The sequence below is a fragment of the Melozone crissalis genome, unplaced genomic scaffold, assembly GCF_028551555.1.
Source record: "Melozone crissalis strain CALT ecotype California unplaced genomic scaffold, PUWL_Pcris_2 ptg000038l_1, whole genome shotgun sequence".
NCBI lineage: Eukaryota > Metazoa > Chordata > Aves > Passeriformes > Passerellidae > Melozone > Melozone crissalis.
This window is the reverse complement of record NW_026535816.1, coordinates 9,029,936-9,048,845: the sequence shown is the minus strand read 5'-3', so window position 1 is coordinate 9,048,845 and position 18,910 is coordinate 9,029,936. Positions and strand designations below refer to the sequence as shown.

General features: G+C 39.3%; 1 protein-coding gene across 1 annotated transcript in view; it reads right to left on the bottom strand.

The window, feature by feature from the left end:
* Nucleotides 1-2,493: 2,493 nt before the first annotated feature.
* Nucleotides 2,494-18,910, bottom strand: part of LGR4 (leucine rich repeat containing G protein-coupled receptor 4) — a 74,161-nt gene continuing 57,744 nt past the window's right edge. Inside the window, exons 6-18 of the mRNA XM_054283709.1 lie at nt 18,401-18,472; nt 16,879-16,947; nt 16,241-16,312; nt 16,083-16,154; nt 15,369-15,437; nt 14,736-14,807; nt 13,571-13,636; nt 12,894-12,965; nt 12,014-12,085; nt 11,192-11,317; nt 9,304-9,425; nt 8,682-8,756; nt 2,494-5,734 (exon numbers count right to left, since the gene is read on the bottom strand). Coding sequence (XP_054139684.1) covers nt 4,458-5,734; nt 8,682-8,756; nt 9,304-9,425; nt 11,192-11,317; nt 12,014-12,085; nt 12,894-12,965; nt 13,571-13,636; nt 14,736-14,807; nt 15,369-15,437; nt 16,083-16,154; nt 16,241-16,312; nt 16,879-16,947; nt 18,401-18,472 — 2,236 coding nt within the window. The 3' untranslated portion in view covers nt 2,494-4,457. The remainder of the gene's footprint in view (nt 5,735-8,681; nt 8,757-9,303; nt 9,426-11,191; nt 11,318-12,013; nt 12,086-12,893; nt 12,966-13,570; nt 13,637-14,735; nt 14,808-15,368; nt 15,438-16,082; nt 16,155-16,240; nt 16,313-16,878; nt 16,948-18,400; nt 18,473-18,910) is intronic.

The following is an 18,910-nucleotide window of genomic DNA, read 5'->3' as shown; positions in this document are numbered from 1 at the left end:
CAGAAGCATAAAAATAATCAAAAGGGAAAAAAAGCTTGAAGAAAATACTTTCACTTGCAACCTTGAAGAGCAGAAAATTTGAACCAAATATAGTTGAATTTAAATCCCCTTAAGTCTTGAGATTTTCCAGCATAAGGAAAAATACTGTGGCAGGCACAGGAGCAAGGGAGAAAGCTACTTGGCTCACCCTCCATGTCAGAGCTCAAGAACACTGCCTGTACTTGTCTGCTGGCTATTTTTGTGCCTGGATGTGTAGTTCTGCTTGATTAGAGGCTGTGAAACCTGAGAGGTCCTGGATTGCTTCACTTTCCTTCATGGTATGATATATTCTCTTCCTTGCAGTGCACTGCACACATGGCCAGTCCCAGCCCAGGTTCTGCTGCCTGCAGATGTGGAAGGCTCTGCTTTAGAGGGACAGGGCCTCCAGACAGGAATTCCTTTTCTCTGGGGGAATGTGCAAGGGCTCTATGCAACACATTTAGGTTAAAATCACATCTTTGTGAATCACCAGCAGGATTCCCACTCAACCCAGCTGTTTTATGCTAGCTGGAGACCACAGCCCTCCTGCTTTTGAACAGCCTTCACTTCTTTAGCTAGAAAATAGTTCTGCATAAAGTCTTTCTCTCTTTTAAAAAGCATCAGCTACTAACAGATTTTCCTGCTGATTTTTGGGCTGGAATTTTCAGAACACAGGTTATGCTTTTGTTACTGGAAACCAGTGAGGCACTTCATATTTTGTTACCCTCCAATCAAAATTAATTCCCTATAGCAAACACCACAGTATTTCTTATGGAAAACCTTCACTGTTACTTTATACTGGAGTATGAAATATGTCCATTCACCTTCCAAGTTCTTACAGAAAACAGCAATCTGTACAGTGATACATTATCCCATTTCACTTCCTCACTTATGGAATCATCTTCAATTGAACTCAAGTGTTAAATCAGACTCTACAGTACAAGATGTGAAAGGTAATATTGAAAAAAAACTCCTAAAAAATTAACTTGTGCTAACAGTAAAAGATCAAAAGCATTTATGTAATTAAAAATTGAGAACACATATAAAACAAACTGTGCATTGTGCTTTTAATTAAAAATATTGCCCTGTAAATTGAAACTGAAGGCCTAAAAATAGTTATCAAAGTGAAAAGAATTACTGAAGTATCTTTTTGTAAGATTGAAATTTCCGAGTAAATTCATAAATAAACAGGAAATTCTACAGGAAAGAAATTTTAAAAGGCAAAAGGCATCTAGGTCAAAAAGTTGCAAAGCAGATGCATTATTTTTATAAGAGAATGAAAAAGCTCAATCTCAAAACAAAGAGCTCTCACCAGCATATTGCCACAGAGCAAGCTAATGGCCATCTCTAAGAAATTACTCTTAAAGGAGGTAAAATAAGGAATACCTTTGGCAATTTTATTTGTGACAATCTCCCTGCAAAAAGGTGTTTCCTCCCAAGAGCAGAAGGAAGAAAAACAACAACAAAATGCTCTCCTTGCCCTGTGTTTTTCATTTAGTCAAGAGCAAAGCCTTTTTGACTGCTAGTCCCAGCACTGGAGCTCAGTATAGCAGCTGTGGAGAGGTCCAGAGGCAAGATGTGTGCCACTGCTGTAAGAACAGTTTCAGCTAGCTTTAGAAAATTCTAGAAAACCACAGGAGTTATTTTCTGTGGGCACTCCAGAAGGGTGTCACGTGTTTCAGTCTGAAAACTGAAATTAGGAAGCTCTACCTACCTGAAGAGACTGCTGAGGCGACAGCTCAGAAAGCCACTGGTAACAAAAATCCCACAGGCTTCTAACACAGAACAGCTTTAAGGCAAGCTGTCCCCATGTGTTTGACATTGCTTTTGGAGCAGCAGCAAGCTCCCAGTGGATGAGAACACCTGAGCACTGTGCCCTGGGCTGGGAGCAGCTTCCCCAGCAAAGACACAAAGAAAGTTGGTGGTTGTTATCTGGATTCTCCTGTGGCCATTGTCCATGGGTGTCACACACGAGGTCACGCTGAGAGAGGCAGGTCTGCAGCACTGCTCCTGAACAGCCTGGCTCCAGGAGCTGCTCTCATATTCCTTCCCCTCCAGCAGCTGCAAGGCACTGGGCTGACTGCATTAAAGAGGTAATTGTAGGGTAACTGAACTCCAAAAACATCCTGAAATACAGCGAAATACCAGAGCTTCAAATGCATCACATCACCTTTGTATACAGCACGGCAGCAAAGGCTCGCTTGCAGAACAGAAGAAATAAATCCACAGGTAAGAACATGGAAAACACAACAGGCTTCACTGATTAGAAATGGTAGCTGACATTTACAGTCCTTTTTGAGAAACATTCTTATTGCCTCTGACACGTTGGCCAACAGAGGGAACGTGGGACGAGCTGTGTCTCTTATACAGTGATGGCTCAAAAAACCCCCACAGTTTTCAACATTAAACAGTATAAATATGAAAATTATAATCTGTATGATTATTCAAAACATACTAAAAACATTTCCACTCAAACACAATACACAACACCTTTAATCAAGAGATTGCTTCATAAGAGGCCTAATAATTCATTTAAGGTTTTTAACCTTTTGCATGCCAAGAGTCATCATTATTCTGAAATCAGATCCACTTGTAAATTGGCAACTTTCTTGCTTTTCTGGCAGTTCTTTCCTGAAACTTTCACTACATGTAGCCAAGAGCAGATGAGACATTATTTATGCTCGGTAACTCTACATGTACACTGTTTTCAGCTTTAACTTTTGAAAAACAGAGATAAATAACCATAGGTATTCATGTACCCTTTATTTGCTTTAGTGTAACATTCCATGCTAATTGAAGACGTAATATTCATGAGTGTAAATATAAGAATTAACAACTCTTGGATGGTTTTCTTCCCTTTTTACACTTGAATATTTTGGCTTAAAAAATTAACAGCATACAGTAAATATTCCTTCCATACTTTGTACAAACTACATGATTTTGATATACAAGGATCCTGTTTTTATTATAGTGACAATATACAACCACATCTATTTACAATGAAAAAAGTACATAAACCACATTTTAAACATTCTGCTACTGGCAGCCACTGTTGTTTAGGAGGTAGCTTTAATTAACAAAATGAACTGAAGCCACATTTCCCATCATGGGTTCTATCAAATAACTTACAATACAAAGATAAAAATTCATTGTATGAACAGTATGTACAGTTTAATTCTCAAAACAGCAATCTAGCTTTAGATCTTAACAATAATTTCTCCAGAGTAACTGGGATGGCAGTGGATTTACTCTTGATCTAATGTATCGTCCAAAAATCTTACATAATTACTTAATCATGCATTATTAAATTTGTATTGATCATATTTTAAACTAAATATAAAAAATTGATCGCTGGTTGTACTTAAATCACTTGGGTCTCAGAACTTTAATGCTTTAAAAAGATTGCACTGATTTAGGTGTAAATCAGTGACTTTGCACAGTGTGCTTCACTGTCAGTAAAGTATATTGGAAAAATGCTTTTTTTTCAGTGCCAAATTGCGTTGCATTTTCCCTCCATTTCCTGAAATCTCAGCCTGTCATAGGTATTCCTGGAGTGCTGTGACACTGAGCAGGCTGCAGAGCACTGGCAGCCTGATGGCATGATGGCACAGACACGAGCTGTGTGCAGGGGCAGCTCTGCTGTCAGCCCGCACCCCTCCCTGCTGCCAATGCTGCCACTCGACTCCTAATACTGAACAAACCTGTGTGGTTCACCTGAAGTGATGCGCCATCACTGGCAAAATGTGTTTAACCCTACTGTTCCTGACAGCTGTTAATATTCTGATTCCAATAAATCTACAGAATATTGGATTACAAGTACTTTACTGCAACAAACTTTTTTTTTTAATTGAACATTAGCTAAAATACAAAACAAACACAGTATTCTGATATTGCTGTCACAGTTACATATGGGAGAATTAATCCCTTTTTTGGCCCTGCAATAAAATGCATCCTGAGATTCAATGCTGAATATACTATACAAAGCTAGCAATAGATTTTTTTTTGCTTAATTATAGAAAAGTCACATTAAAAAATAATTTCTATAATATTAAACAGCTGTCCTTTATATTGTGCTTTGTCGGGGGGGGGGGGGGGGAAGAACTTACCTCACCACCAGAAGAAGCAAAGTATGACTGCAATATGATGTGGAAACACACTATTAGCATGTAAAAACTGTATAAAAGAAACAACTATTTTGTGAAAAGAGTGAAAATATTGGGTAACAATTTTGGTTTACCAATTATTTACAGTCAGGGCAATCGATTTATTTATTTTTTTAAAAAACGTATGGCTCAAAAAGTTACCGCCCACTTCCCTTCTTTACAAATGACACTAAATAACAATTCCAAAAGTGCTTCCTGCTTGAAAGGTCAAAACAGGCGACAGTCTGCCAAACACGATACCTCTTTTATTGGAACAGCTGAGGGCAGAGAGCCTTGTCAGTCTTTGATCCTGGGGATGTTGTAGGCGTAGCGCACCAGGGGGAAGCCCCTGCTTTGGTAGAAGCAGGCGCGGCCGCAGGCCTGCACTTGGTCCGAGCTGTCCGACACGAAGGAGTCGTCCTCGTCCGCGTAGTCCGAGTGCGCCGACTGCGTGCCACAGTCCGACCAGGAGCCCTCCTGCCTGGGGCACGGCGCCACGGCCAGCGCCGGACAGCTCTGTGACTTCATTAAATGTTTGCAGGGCACGGGCTTGGAGAGCAGGAGTGACTCGCAGCACTCACACAGAGCCACGTTGCCGCCCTGCAGGTGCGAGTAAATGCCGCAGTCGTAGTAGAAGTCCTGCGCCACGTCCCCCTGGGCGCCCGCGGCGATGGCCACTGCCCCGCTCCTCCTGCTCAGCTGGCGCCTCAGCACCTTCCAGTCTTCCTTGAACTTGGGGTTGAAGAACACGTAGAGGACCGGGTTCAGGCAAGCAGGCAGCGGGAAAAATATCAAAGTGACAGACTTCATGATTTCGGGGCTGATAGAAATGGCCGTGATCAGCGGTGCGAAGGAGAAGAAGGCAACAGGACAGAAGAAGATGCAGTTGGTGAAGATTAGCCAAGCCACATGCTTAATGGTGCTGGACTGGGAGTTCTCGGAGAGATCCTCCTTCTCCAAGTTGCAGTAGAGTTTAGTGTAGATAACAGCCATCAGCAAAAACGCTAGGGAATTCAGCAGCACCAGAGTTACTGTGAAACCTAACAAAGGTGTTTCTCCAGTGGGGAAGGGCAAGCAAAGGGGTGATGCTGAGTACTCTGCTTTATAAAAAAGCGGTAAGCAGCCCGCTACCAGAGCGCACAGGAAAGCAAAAAATGCTGCAATTTGAAATTGTTTTTGGCGGTTGCTTTTCCCCTTTTTAATAAACTCCTTTGCAGACAAGCTCCGTTCAACAGCTGCCAACATCAGGAAAAAAATGGCGCTTTCTGACGAAAAAACTGCAAGAAACCCAGCAATTCTGCAACCACTGCCAGTCTCCCACCATATGCCAAATTCAGCAAATCTTCCCCAAGATACAGCATCCAAGAAAGTTAGAATACCAGTGTAGACTCCCATAAATAAGTTAGAGACAGAAATCAGGCTTATGAACAGTTTGGAAGATGGCAATGTAGTACAGGATGCAAATATTGTTAACATGACAAGCAGGTTGAAGAACAAAGCGACCAAAAAAATAAACCAGACAGTAAGGCGAATCATCCAGCTGCCCAATAAATATTCACAAGGCTTAAAAGCACCTAGAAGAAAACAAAAAACAAACAGAAGGACAACCAATTTAGGAAAAGATTCTGCCTTAATAAGCAAGATTTTGAGAAGGTCTTAAAAGTGAACTCCTCATTAATTCATGAATAGAATACACAGCTGAACTGCTAAATAGGTCAGCTGAAAGCAAACTATTCTGCTGGAGTTATTTACTAATTAATTATGCCTGAAATAATAATTACTGCAGTGAATGGTCACTTGAGAACATTTTGTATAAACAAGCCAGCTAAACAAACTTAATTACCAATTCAAAATAGCTTTTATTAGTGTGACCTAAATACTTTTTTATTTTATGTAGATTTCATACTTTATGGAAAAGGATGGCAAAAAATACAAAAGTGAATGTCCACAATCCCCTTGTAAGGGAGAAAAATTTTTGAGAAAGAACATGTTCTCTCAAAAAATTATTCACAGACATGCCTTCAGGAGTAACTTTTGGTGACAAGGAAACATCTGTAGAACAGCAGAAAAATTCAATTTAAGCAGCTTTAATAAGGACAGGAATTTACCACAAGCCCTGTCCCCCAGCCCACCACTGAAGGGCACTGTGAGCTTGAAAAGTTATATGAAAAAATTATTTTTTTCTTCTTTTTTGCCACTTTAAAACAGCTTACATAATAAAAAAGTCCAACAAACAAAATAAAGGAGACAAGACAAAGAACAAAGGTCACTATTACTGCATACCCTTCTAATTCCCCTAATTGCCATTTATTCCATAGGAAAATCCTACTGATTTTAAGTAACAATTAGAAGAATTTAAACTCTCCTATATCCCCATTAGGCACCTCTAATAGTCCTAAGAACAGTAGCTCAGGATCTCTCCCTGCAGCTGAGGAGCACTTGGGGAGCAGATGAAAAATGCCAGCCCGCAAAGGCTAGAGCCTCTGAGCTGGAGTCAGCCTGTGACTGAGGGCTGGCTCTGTGCTGCACTGCCTTTCCTCCAGCCAGGGGAAAGGTAAGGACAACCCATCCCTGGTGTGGGCAGGAACAGAACTGCCAAGAATGATTCAACGGCAATGCAAAAATCTCCCAAGGCCTAAAGCAACTTCCAGAAATTAATGAACTGACAAGCCAAAAAAAAAAAAAATCTTTTTGTTTAAATGGTCAAGCTTCATTTTTGGGCAGAAAATAATGAAGCCCACTGGATTATCAGAAAATCAGGAGTAAAACCCCTTTTTAGCAGGTACTCCCAAGTAAAACATCAATTAACCTTACAATACATTTGTGTGACACAACACTACCTGTTAAGCTGATCTACTTAAAAATAAAAACAACTTCCTGCTTATGAAATTTTAAAATATCAATTCTGTGCTTCCAAAAATCAATTTGAAGCCATTTTTCTAGTAGTTGTACTTGAGACAAATAAAATCCACTACCCTTTCCTGCCTTTCTCCCAAATCCTTTGGGTTAAAAAGTTTTACCCTCCTCTCACGCTGATAATCCCAGCCCGTGCTGGGATGCGGCAAAAATTCACTTTTAGAAGGATGTTTCAGCAAACTTGAGCTCCTTGAGCACCACTGCTCAGCAATCCATTCTTTAGGCAAAGGTGCAAAGTGGATCTCCAGGCTGAGCAGTGATTCAGACATGGTGGGTGGAGTATCCTATGAGCAGATGGCAGCATGGCATAGAAACTTGTCAGTACGAGAGGGACGGGTGAAAAACAAGGCAAACAGTGAACTTGTGGAACAAGCTCTTTCTTTTAGACCTACTACAGCATTTCTGGCATGGACAAAAAGAATGAGCTAAAGACTTCCAAAATTTAACGATGTAACACACCATCTTAATTCTCATTCTGTAAACAGGAGATCAAAAGCAAATAAGCACCTTTAACAAATTAACTTTTAGATTATGTACAATTACATCAATATATTTGACTTTCTGACTACAGGTTTTTTTTGGCTGTGATCAAGAAATCCTTATGGTATTCTGGATACTAAAGGCAGAGCTAGCTCAAAAGATAAACAGATTTTCATAACATAAAATAGTAGTTAGGAGAAGAGAAAGAAGTAAGACTTGGAAAGCTCCTGCTCACCCAGGAGTAACTTCATTGGAAGCATAGTGTATCTGCATGTTCCTGTTTATGCAGACAAAAGGGTACAGGAGGTAGGGAAGGAAACCTCTGGAGAGGCAAAGGCAACAAAAGCAAGAAAGCAAGAGGCACAACAGCAAGTGCTTCAGGAGCTGAGGGGAACCGTGTACAGAAATTGGCAGTCTGAGTAAAAGAAACAGAAGGGCAGAAACAAAGCTGCCTAGAATGAAAATATTCATTGCAAGATCAAAGACTTGCAACACTCCTGGACTGTTCAAGCCTGACTTAGAGTAAATCTGGTATGCCAATAAGACTGTTCACTGAACAAGTGTCTTGAGCAGTTTAAGATGCTGCTGCCTGCTCCAGCCCTCTGCTCACAGTTAATGCACCTACAGCAGGGCTGGGGAACAGATCACATGGCTGCTCCTCATTCTCTCTCCTGGAAAGACATCAAGCTTCCTTAAAACCACCAATGATAGACAGCAGTTTGTGTTAAGCTTTTAAAGCACAGGCTGAACTCTCACTGAAACAGATGAGCATTCACACAGTCTGCTCCAGACAGCTCCTTGGAGAAATAAGGCAGAATTAGGAAGCAGGGCATTAGCAGACTCCAAATATAAGCATTACAGTCTTTGATTATTTTGCTTATGGAAAGAAATTTTGGTATTTTTCCTAGCACAGCTCTCCAATGAAGGGCTATGTGTCTAAAGCTGAGTCAGACCTTTGTGACTGCTCGTCCAAAACAACACTGACATCTAATCACTGAAAGCAGTGGAGAATTTAATCTTCTGTGTACAGAATGACTACCAGGAATCAAAGATCTAATTCACACAACTCTCTGCGTAACACCATGCCTGAAGTTCAGTGTGGCTAAAGCACATGAAGAGATTTACCTGTTGCTGGTGTACAGTGAATAATAGTCTGTCCCAATTCCTCATTTTTCTCATTTCTTAGAATATCTGCATTAGCTGTAAAAGTGAAAAACATGTTAGTTTTAGGAAGAAAACTAAGTGAAATGGCAGTGAAGCTGCCTAGGATGGAAGTAGTTCACTGACACCTGAGCCTTGTAATAAGTGAAGTGGTTCTGGTTTGCCACATAAGGTCAAGATGCTCGGTGCAGAAATTTCTGCTCACAAGGCTTTGTAACCAGGCAAAGAAAGGAAGGATCTGTGGAGTCTGAAGTAGTCAGGGTAAGGACAAATCCTATCTGAATAGAAAGGCTGAAACACTGAGAAAAATAAAACCATGACAGAAGCAATATCTGCAGTTTGACTTTTTTAAAAAATTACTATTTTTTCAGACAGGCAAGTCTTGCAGTGTCCAGCATATCTTTCATGTGTTTGGAAGAAACATGGCACTGTTGATTTGCAAGCAATTGCTAAGCACTTTCAGAGACCTCTTCTGTATCCCTAGAAAGACTTATATTTTTCCTATTCCCTTATTCAAAGGTAACATACACTGTTGTTCTAGTCAGGTACAAAACAATACTGCTGGTTAAGTACATGAAACATTTACCCTTCTCGTGATCCATCAAGGCACCTTGATCTTGGTGACTGGAATCTTCAGCATTGGAGTTCAGATAAGAATCACAACCCCAAAATGCACAGCACTGATAAGCATAAGGTACAGAGAGTGACCTGAAATACAGGCAGGACAAGGAAGACCATTAAACTTTGTAACCAAAGTTAAGACTACCACCTATTAAAAATATTTTAGTAGCACACTTCAGTGCTAAACTCAAATCTTCCTTTTTCTCACAGTGGCTGATAAAAGCTGTTTCAAATTGGTATAAGCATTTCTAATGAACTCTTGCACTGAGATAAAGGACAGGTGATGTATACAAGTGAGAAGTACAAAGATGATGATATTTAGCTCTCTACTATTCTTTCTACTCCATATACAAACCAAATTCTGATCAGGGTTAGTTTGTGGCATTGCTGTAAATATTAAAGTGAATCCTAATTAAGTAAGCTAATTAAAGAGTAACTGTTTTGTAAGAAAGTTAATTCCCAGATGACCACAACCTTGTGTTACATCTTTCCTTCTCACTCTTCATTCTGTGATATCAAAAAAAGATTTCTAATTTTTCTGTGTTTGGCAGAAATGGTACATACTGTTATTCTGGCAGAGAAGAAGTACATCTTCACACAGAGTTCTAAAAAAACCACATAAACAATGAGGGAATAGCAGACCAGAATCTAATTTTTTTCACTCAGGACTACAATATCAATTATCCTGAATTATCTTCTTGAAAATATTTAGGAGGAACATCAGACTGCTTCTTCTAAATGTGCAGAAAGATCTTTGTGAGATGGAAAACAGTTCATCACTGTCTGATCCATCTCCCATAGAAATCAATTACAGGTTTCCATTTGAATGGTTATTTTTATTCTTATCATTTGCCTCCTAGAAAATATATATAAAGCATGGTGATTGTGTGATCAGACACCTGCCTGTCTGCTCCTGTTTTCCTCACTGTGAAACACAGGTGTACTCAGTTCAGTAACAAATGGAAATCTACCCAAAGCACTACTCTCAAACCAGATGACATCTTGCCTGAAAAGTGGTGGAGGATATTAAAAAACCCCAGGAAAATTATCTGTAACTGGCTTGTACACCAGAGCAGTCAAATGCTCTGAGAATCTCTGCTGGTCAGAGTGACCCTGAGATGTTTTAGAAAGTCTCTTTTCCCAGCATGGTGGTCGAAGCAGGAGTCAAAACGCTTCCGTTCTCGTTCTCAAGGTTGTTTATTGTTTCTTGCCTATAAAATTATTTCTCCTGTCCTGCCGAGGTCTGCTCAGCAAGTCAGACAGAGGCACGCTGCCCAGCTCAAAAGGCAGTGTTGTCTTTTTATACTAAAAACTACATGTACACTATTTGCAATAACTTCCCAATACCTATCACCTGTGTTAGACAGTGAGCTTCTACCTTAAACCAACCTCAAAATGCCAAGATCACAGCAGAAGGTGGAGGCCAAGAAGAAGAAAGGAGGAGGACAGGGCACGCCCAAATTCCTCCATCTTGGGACCCTGACCCCCATTCTAAAAACCCAAAAAATCTATTTTTCACCCTGTGATAAATTCACTATCATTCTACTTAAACTCTTTTGACTTGTAATTCTTCATATAAAGGTTGGTAATTGTTTTTTCATGGGTCAAGATCAAAGGCACAGGGGTCTCGGGCTCCCTGCCAGGGCCTCTGAGCCCCTTGACAAGGTCTCTAGCCCTCCAGGGCAGACAGAGGAATTTCCTGGGTTGCCACAAGACGCCCTTTCTGCAGAGCAGCACTGACACCCCGCAGGACTCAGCACAGACCATTTGCCATGGGTGCTGCACACCCTGGCTCCATTCAGCACACCCTGCTGGGCACTGCAAGCACCCTGGGCTGTTCTTCACCAACGTACCGCAGCTTGGCGAAGTTCTTGGCTGCCAAAGCTTCCTTCAGCTCAGAATTGCCTGTGAGTTTCAGCTGGTTCAGGCCACTCAATCCTTCAGCTGGAACTGAACTGAGCTCGTTGAAACTCAGGTCTCTGGAATGTGAGTATTAACACCATGTTACAAAGTAAGTTTGAAGACCCTCTGGCCCACATTTCATTAAAGTAGGGAAGGGCTTTATCACACCAGGCTGTGGTCTGGAAATGCCTGTCAGTGCACAGGGCACTCTAAAGAAGTGTGCCCTGCATGTATTCAGCTAGCAGGAGCCTTCTTGATTCACAGATATTAAACAAATGATGAACACCTCATGTGGTGGTTTGCAGGTCCCCAGCATGAGGGAAGAGATGAGAATCTTGACTCCATGTTTCAGAAGGCTGATTTATTATTTTATGACATTTATTATATAAAAAGAAAATTATATATTAAAACTATACTAAAGAAAGAGAAGAAAGGATTTCATCAGAAGGCTAACAAGCAAAGGAATGGAATGATAATAAAATCTTGTGACTGAGTGACTGACCAGAGAGTCCAAGACAGCTGGACTGTGATTGGCCATTAATTAAAAACAACCACATGAGACCAATCACAGATGCACCTGTTGCATTCCACAGCAGCAGATAACCATTGTTTACATTTCATTTCTGAGGCCTCTCAACTTCTAAGGAGAAAAATCTTAATGAAAGCATTTTTCATAAAATATGTCTGACAGCATCACTTTTAAGCTAAAAAGATTTATTAGCTCAGCAGCAGAATGCTAGAGAGGAGGTGACTGCACAGAACAGCCTACTTACAGGTTAAGAAGAGCTCCAAGAGTGATGAAAGCTCCCTTGTGGATCTGATGGATCCGATTCCTACTGAGGTCCCTGCAATGAATGCCAAAGGAGATTATTTGGCAGTTTCACCAACTGTAACAGCCACTGTACTGAGAAAAAAGCTAAGGTGCCAAATACATCATGGCTGTATCAGAAAAGCAGAACATATCCCCTCTCTTCCCATTCAGCCAGGTGCAATAGCAGCCAAATTCCTTGGTAATGCAGCTGTATCCTGCTCCACTTCATCTCCCATTCCTGCTCCCTCTCCCAAGGCAGACGCTGCCTCTGGCATCACCTATTCCCAGCATGAAGGTGCCAGGATGACCACTTTGGTGACAACTGCATCTATAGCAGGGCATGTTGGCAGAGGTAGGGGAAGACAACAAAAAAACAAGCAGAAGAGCATCTGGTTTGCTGCATTTCAAATCCAGCTCCAGCTTCTGCTGGACCACCATGAGTTATAACATTCTTCTTAAAATACTTGTCTATTTCTGGATTGTTTTTGCTGCTAACTTAATACAGCTTGAGTTGTAAGGGGAGAAGATAATTGTTTACTTATATGCTTCTCCTGAGGAAAATAGATAGCATCTCTCCAACAAATACTACATAATGAACTAATACAATTACAATGCAAAATATTGGATCACTGAAAAAAATCTCATTCTTTTAGACTTAATATTTATAAAAATATTTTCATAGGCTAGAATAATATAATGGAGAATAGAAGGAACAGGGCTGAAACTGGCTGCTGGCCTTTTGCCATCAATCAAACTTGTAACACCAAACCCTGACATCAGTTTACATGGGAATCAAAACCAAGATCTTGTTTTACTCAGCATGCAGCAACATCTGCACTCACAGGACACGAAGGGAGGACAGTCCTTGAAAGGTGTCCTCTGCAATTTCATGGATTTGATTATGCTGTAAGGAACTGCAAAGGGAAGAAGCAGAAACAGAACTTTCTTAGCTGATTTCAAAGGGTAGCTTGGTGTCTGCTAATGGATGGCTTTAGCCTTTACCCATTCCCCCTCCCAGACAGACTGTCAAATGTTTTGCATCAGCTATGTTCATACAACCATGGAGCACTTTTTCCTGGCATCTCTGCCCAATCCCAATTCACAGCTCATTTAATTTAGAAGAAACTTTTAAGTGTGGGCTGAATTACTTACAAGCTAAAAGTAACACTGTGAACCCTAAAGAGTCATACTGAAATTTAAAACAACTCTCCATTCTGCATGGAGTCTTTGGGCATATTCTAACCATTCCATTTATGTGCATAGCAATACTACTATGAAATGCAAGATTAAGCTGCGTCTTTCATTACTTTTGTGTCAGAGCAATAATTAAGCATTAGATAATTAAGAAAGGCACAAGTGGTTGAATTCTCTGTCCAGCAGAGAATTCTCACAAGATCTATCTTTTAATGTCCTTAATTTTTAAAAATTTGGATCAAACATGAAGCAAAAACATCTCTAGAGATGTGGTCTCAGAATACTAAAGAGTTTAGAAAAATAAACAACACTTATTTCTACTTACATTTCTTCCAAGGTGTGGCAGCCCTTAAAACTTGGGAGGTCCTTGATATTGTTATAAGACAAGTCCCTTCAAAACAGAAAATGGGAGAAGAGTGCTTAGTTCAACTCCTTTCTATTTGAAATATCTCATCACTTGTAACTATTAAACAGATTGACAGAAAAATCATCCTGTTGGTACCATTCTGCTGAGAAACTAAGGGTAGTTTAGAGAAAAATCACAGAGGATATCAAAAGTATGAACTCTACATCTCACTACACACATATCCTAAAAACATTCAGGATATGTTCCCTGAATTCTGAGAGTCATAATCTAAAAAATTTATTCATAATGTGCTTTTTTAGAATAAACTAAGTAAATTGCATGTAAAGCATACAAATTCAGTGCCAATTTTGTTTAATGTGCTTAAGCAAAGCTAGGAAAGTTCAGAATATTCTGTGAAAGAATGAAGAAAAAAAAAGACTAGAAACAAGCAAACAACTTTAAAATTTCTATTTGCAAGGTAAATGGCTGGTAGAAAATAAATCCCACCTCATCATTTTTTCTCTCCTGTTTTTCTTCTATCAAACAGAATGTATTTTTTCTCCTCCATTTTTCAGGATTTGTTTTTGTTCCACATTTTCCTGCGTGCATCCTTTGCAAACATGGTTTGTTCCCATTCCCTAATGGTTTCTGTTACCAGTTTGGGGTTTTTTGCATTAATTTTTAACACATCCTCACTGGTTTTTATGTCTAGCCTTTGCATTGCTATGTTCTTCCTAACTCTCATCTCCATTTCTTTGGTTCCTGATGCTCTCTCCTCTGCTCCTGAACACCAGAAGTTGAAGCTCTGTAACTAAACTCTTCTTTAACCTCTGAATGTAGCTGAGTACATTTCTGTTAACAATGAGTGATGGCACAAGAAATTTGAAAAATTGGTCTCTGCAGCACCACCTTACATATCTCTCTAACACATGAAAGAAATGCAATATATCCCTAATAAATGGGACTCTGCTTAAGGAATGTAAGGCATTGCATCAAAAAAAAAAAAACAATCAAGAAACCACATTTCCAACTTTGGAAGAACTACTAGGATGAAAAGTTGAAAGCAACACTTTTATTTTAAATTAGATTTAAGTTTCTTTCAAAACATTCTGCTGCATGAAGAGAGGCACAATATTATACTTACAAAGTTCGAAGCACCTTTTGCTCTTGGCATAAATTAACAGGAATACTGTTTATCTTGGTTCCTGTAAGGGTTCTGGGGGGGGGAAATCAACAAACCCACACATTTAAATGCTTGTTTTATTTATGACAGATGGCATAACAAGGATATATAACAACAGAATGCTATTGGGATGCTAGATTCACCCACCAAATTTTGTTAGGTTGGTTTGGGATATTTTTGCTTTTGTTTTGTGGGAGGTTTTTTGGTGGTGGTGGTGGTTTTGGGTTTTTTGTTTTGGGTTGGTTTTTTTTTTTTTGTTATGAGGTTTGGTGTTTTTTGGTTTGTTTTTTTTTTTTTTTTTTGTTATGGTGGGGTGGTTTTCTTTTGTTTTTTTGAAGAGGACAATTTTTCTGTTTTTCATTTCTGGGAGAGGGGGTTAGTATCAATAACCTTTTTCATAGGCTTTTCTAAGCTTCCCCTACTAAAAAAGAACCCACTAAGTGTCACCCAGGTATCACAGTGAGGAAAACTGTACTGTTACATTTATTGACAGGAAGAGAACATACATGCAGTTGCTCTCCAGATCCACTAATCAGATTTCAATTACTTCCCAAGAGGTAAACCCATGAATTTATTTCTGCAGAAGGCACTTACAAGCTCTCCAGATTTACAGTTCCTGTCAAATTAGGAAACCACTGCACCATGCTGGCACCCCGAATGACCCTGGAAAAAATCCCCATGAAAATCAGGTGTGAAGTACTATGAAATTGAACTGTGACATTCAGTCTTATTATCAGGTAGGTATTTACACCAAGGAGACATTCTAACATTCTTACTGCTTTTAAATTTTATACTTGAATAATGTGTGAAAGGCTGTCTTTTCACTGCTTCTTCTGCTACTCATTTGCTTAATAAATTACTCCTCCATGAATAAAGAATTGCAGTTCATCAAGCTGCAAAGAGTGCTATCAATACACATGAAAAGTGCAGCTTGTAGTTCCAAGTCTCACTCCATTTTGCTTATTCATCAGCCCCAGACGTGGTATCTTTTAAGAGCATACATGCACTAACCTGCAAAACATTCTCACCATGTACATCCCTGCTCAAAAAACATATTGCAGATTGTTTAACTAAGAATCTGAGCATTTGGCCTTGGGTTATGTATTTTATGAAAGGTAATTTAATAAACAAGTTGTGGAGCATATTTAATAGAGCTTCTTAAGAAACTAGATATTGCCAACAATAAGAATATTTATTAGAGCCTACTGAAAAAAACCCTCTTATGTAAGAGGGAGCCAGAAAATTTGAGTCCTTAGCCACAACATTTCATATCTATTTATTGTACAGTATTGTCAAAAAGGTACTTACAAGGAATGCAGATCTGACAGATTCTGAAATGCTGAGTTCCCCACAAAAGACAAAGGATTATCATACAAATGTCTGGGAAATGAAAAACACATTTCAGTGTTTGTTCTTACAGTCACTGTCTGCAAAAGGCTAAAAATAGACGGGTGAAAACTACTTACATCGTTCTCAGAAGGGGGTTTCCTGCAAATGCACCATCAGGAATTATGGAAATGTAGTTACTGTGAAATCCCCTAAAGATAATAGCAAAGGAAAACACTTAAACATTAGCATTTAAAACTATACTGCCAGCAGATTCAACCAGTAGTCATTTTCATCATACCTACTCAATTCCCAATCCTGCCTTAACAAGGACTGCAACAGGACTAAGTCCAGCTGCAGGAATAATTTTAATAATTTCTGTCTTCTGCACAGCAGCTAAGCTGAAAATATTTCATTAGAAAGGAATTATTTTGACCCAACATGATGCTGTACTTTCACTTTTCCCACTCATCTCTTAAGGAGGGCACAAGGAAAACGTGCATCATCGAGCACCTAACCTGGAGGCCAAAACCCTGTCCTGATCCAGACCTATGCTAATGCTTCTCCTGCTTATGTAACTCCAAAATCATTTTCAACAATGCCCTCTGCAGATGATGATTATATTTTCTTTTAATTATAACCTCACTTAGCATAACTTAACCTAATTTAGGCTCCTGCACAATGAGTCAAGCATTCTTAAATCCAGGATTTTTTTCCCCTTTTTATTTATGAAAAGGAGAAAGAAAACCAGTAAAAAGGGAGAGTAAGTAATACTCACAACTCCTTTAGACTTGGAAGTGCTTTTATGGCTTCAGGGAACTCTACCATGTTATTATAATTTAAATCCCTAGAAGAAATAAAGCAAGAACATTATAAAATTTTTAACAGTAGCCATGAATTGTCAAAATAATTTTTGTTTAACACAGTCCAACAAAAGAAAAAAGTTCTCAGAACACCTTTAACTAGACCATAGAATAACTTCAATTTAGATTTAATCTTCTGATGTTTTACATACTTTGTAACCAGCTAATAACTCAGGTAAGATATTTAATATTACCCAGAGGATTATTCATATTAAGTCATATAATATTTCCTTACAGCAAAGCTCCGTATTTTTCAATACCTCATAGATTTTTCTTCAGCAGAATTTACACAGAAATGAACTATGATTTCAAAGATTTTTTTTAAAAAAGTAGATACAAATTACTACTCTTTACTATCATCTGACTAAGAATACCTTTTGTTAAGGCTTTATAAAACAAACAGTAAATAAACCATTATGTAAAAGCAGATCTTGCAGCAAAACCAATTATAAATACTGACTATCAGCACAGAAAAACCTCATGACAGACTGGTGATGAGGATCTATTGAATTCTCAGTTAAGCTGTCACCGTTCCAGCAGTAATGTCAGGACCTCTGCAAAAGGGATTCCTTATAATGGAATAAATATGTATATTTATTCCATTATATATATTTATTCCTTATAATGGAATAAATAATGGCAAAGCCATTTTCAGAGTGCTGTGTCAGCTGTATCTATTTACCCAGCACGTCATTGCTCAATTGAGGGTGAGAGAGATGAGGTAAGCAGCATCTCTGGACTCCTCCCAGATCCTCCTGTTAACAGAGCTTGTCACTGGCTTGCCCTTGCCCTCCCTCATTAGTTTCACTAATTTGGCATTCCCCAAAGCATACCAAAAGGCACTGCTGAGGGAGATATCACTTATCAGCCATCCCCTGAGTGAGCTGCAGGGAAATGAGAAATGTGGCCCAAGCAGCTGAAAGCCAGTCCTTGCCACTGAGGCACTTGGGAGGTTCAGGATGAGGAGCAGTGGAGCAGCAGCCCTCTGAGACTCCCTCAGAAAGCTCCATTGTCACACAACAGCTTTGGCCACGTATCCTAGAGATGGTGATTTTTAACCCTACAGGAAACCTGAGAAACAAATATGCGTCCCTTATCATTTATGGGGCCACTCAAACACCTGGGATCTGTCCACCTGGCTCAGCAGAGTGCTGTGCAAAGGTACAGCAGCTAGAGCAGGGCTGGGAACACTGCAGCCACATCAGCCAGCATGACACCTCACCCAGGCTGGTATTTACCTGCTTCTCAATGTAGTTAATTCCTTTTTGGTGGGGCAGTGCACTGATACCAGCCTTCAGCTCCAAAACTGGGCTGGACACAACTGTCAGTGCACACACGCCTGATTTGCAAAACTTTCATCACACCAGCATGGCAACCTTGATTAAGCTGAGACTGAGACAAACACTAGCCACAAGTTCATTTAGGAAACATACTTACAGGGTTTCAAGGTTGTCTAATCCATCAAAACAGTGTTTTCCTATAGTTTTTATTTTATTATTATGAAGATGTCTGAAAAACAAAACCAAAACACAAGTGAATGACTTCATATAGGTTAACAAATTAGCAGGTATTTTTGTGAAATCAAGAGGTTAAACAGTTTAGGAAAAAAACATTGCATGGGATGCATTACACAGAAAAATATCTTTCACTTCCAGAGAGAATATTTCATCCTCATATGGAAAAAGAATAGATTGCTTGCAGTCAGGACAACCTATTTTAAATCTTAAATCACTATCCAGAAATGTGATAAAAAATAGCAAACACAGAAATCAAATATATTTTTCTTATTATTCCACAGAGATTTTTAATATTACAAAGAGACAGGTTTCAGCTAAAATAATTTTTTCTTCTTTTCGTGTCTCTGAAAGCTGTGACAACCATTCTTTTGAAGTATTCATGATATAATGAGATGTCAGAAATCAAATCTCATTACCCACAACCAATGTG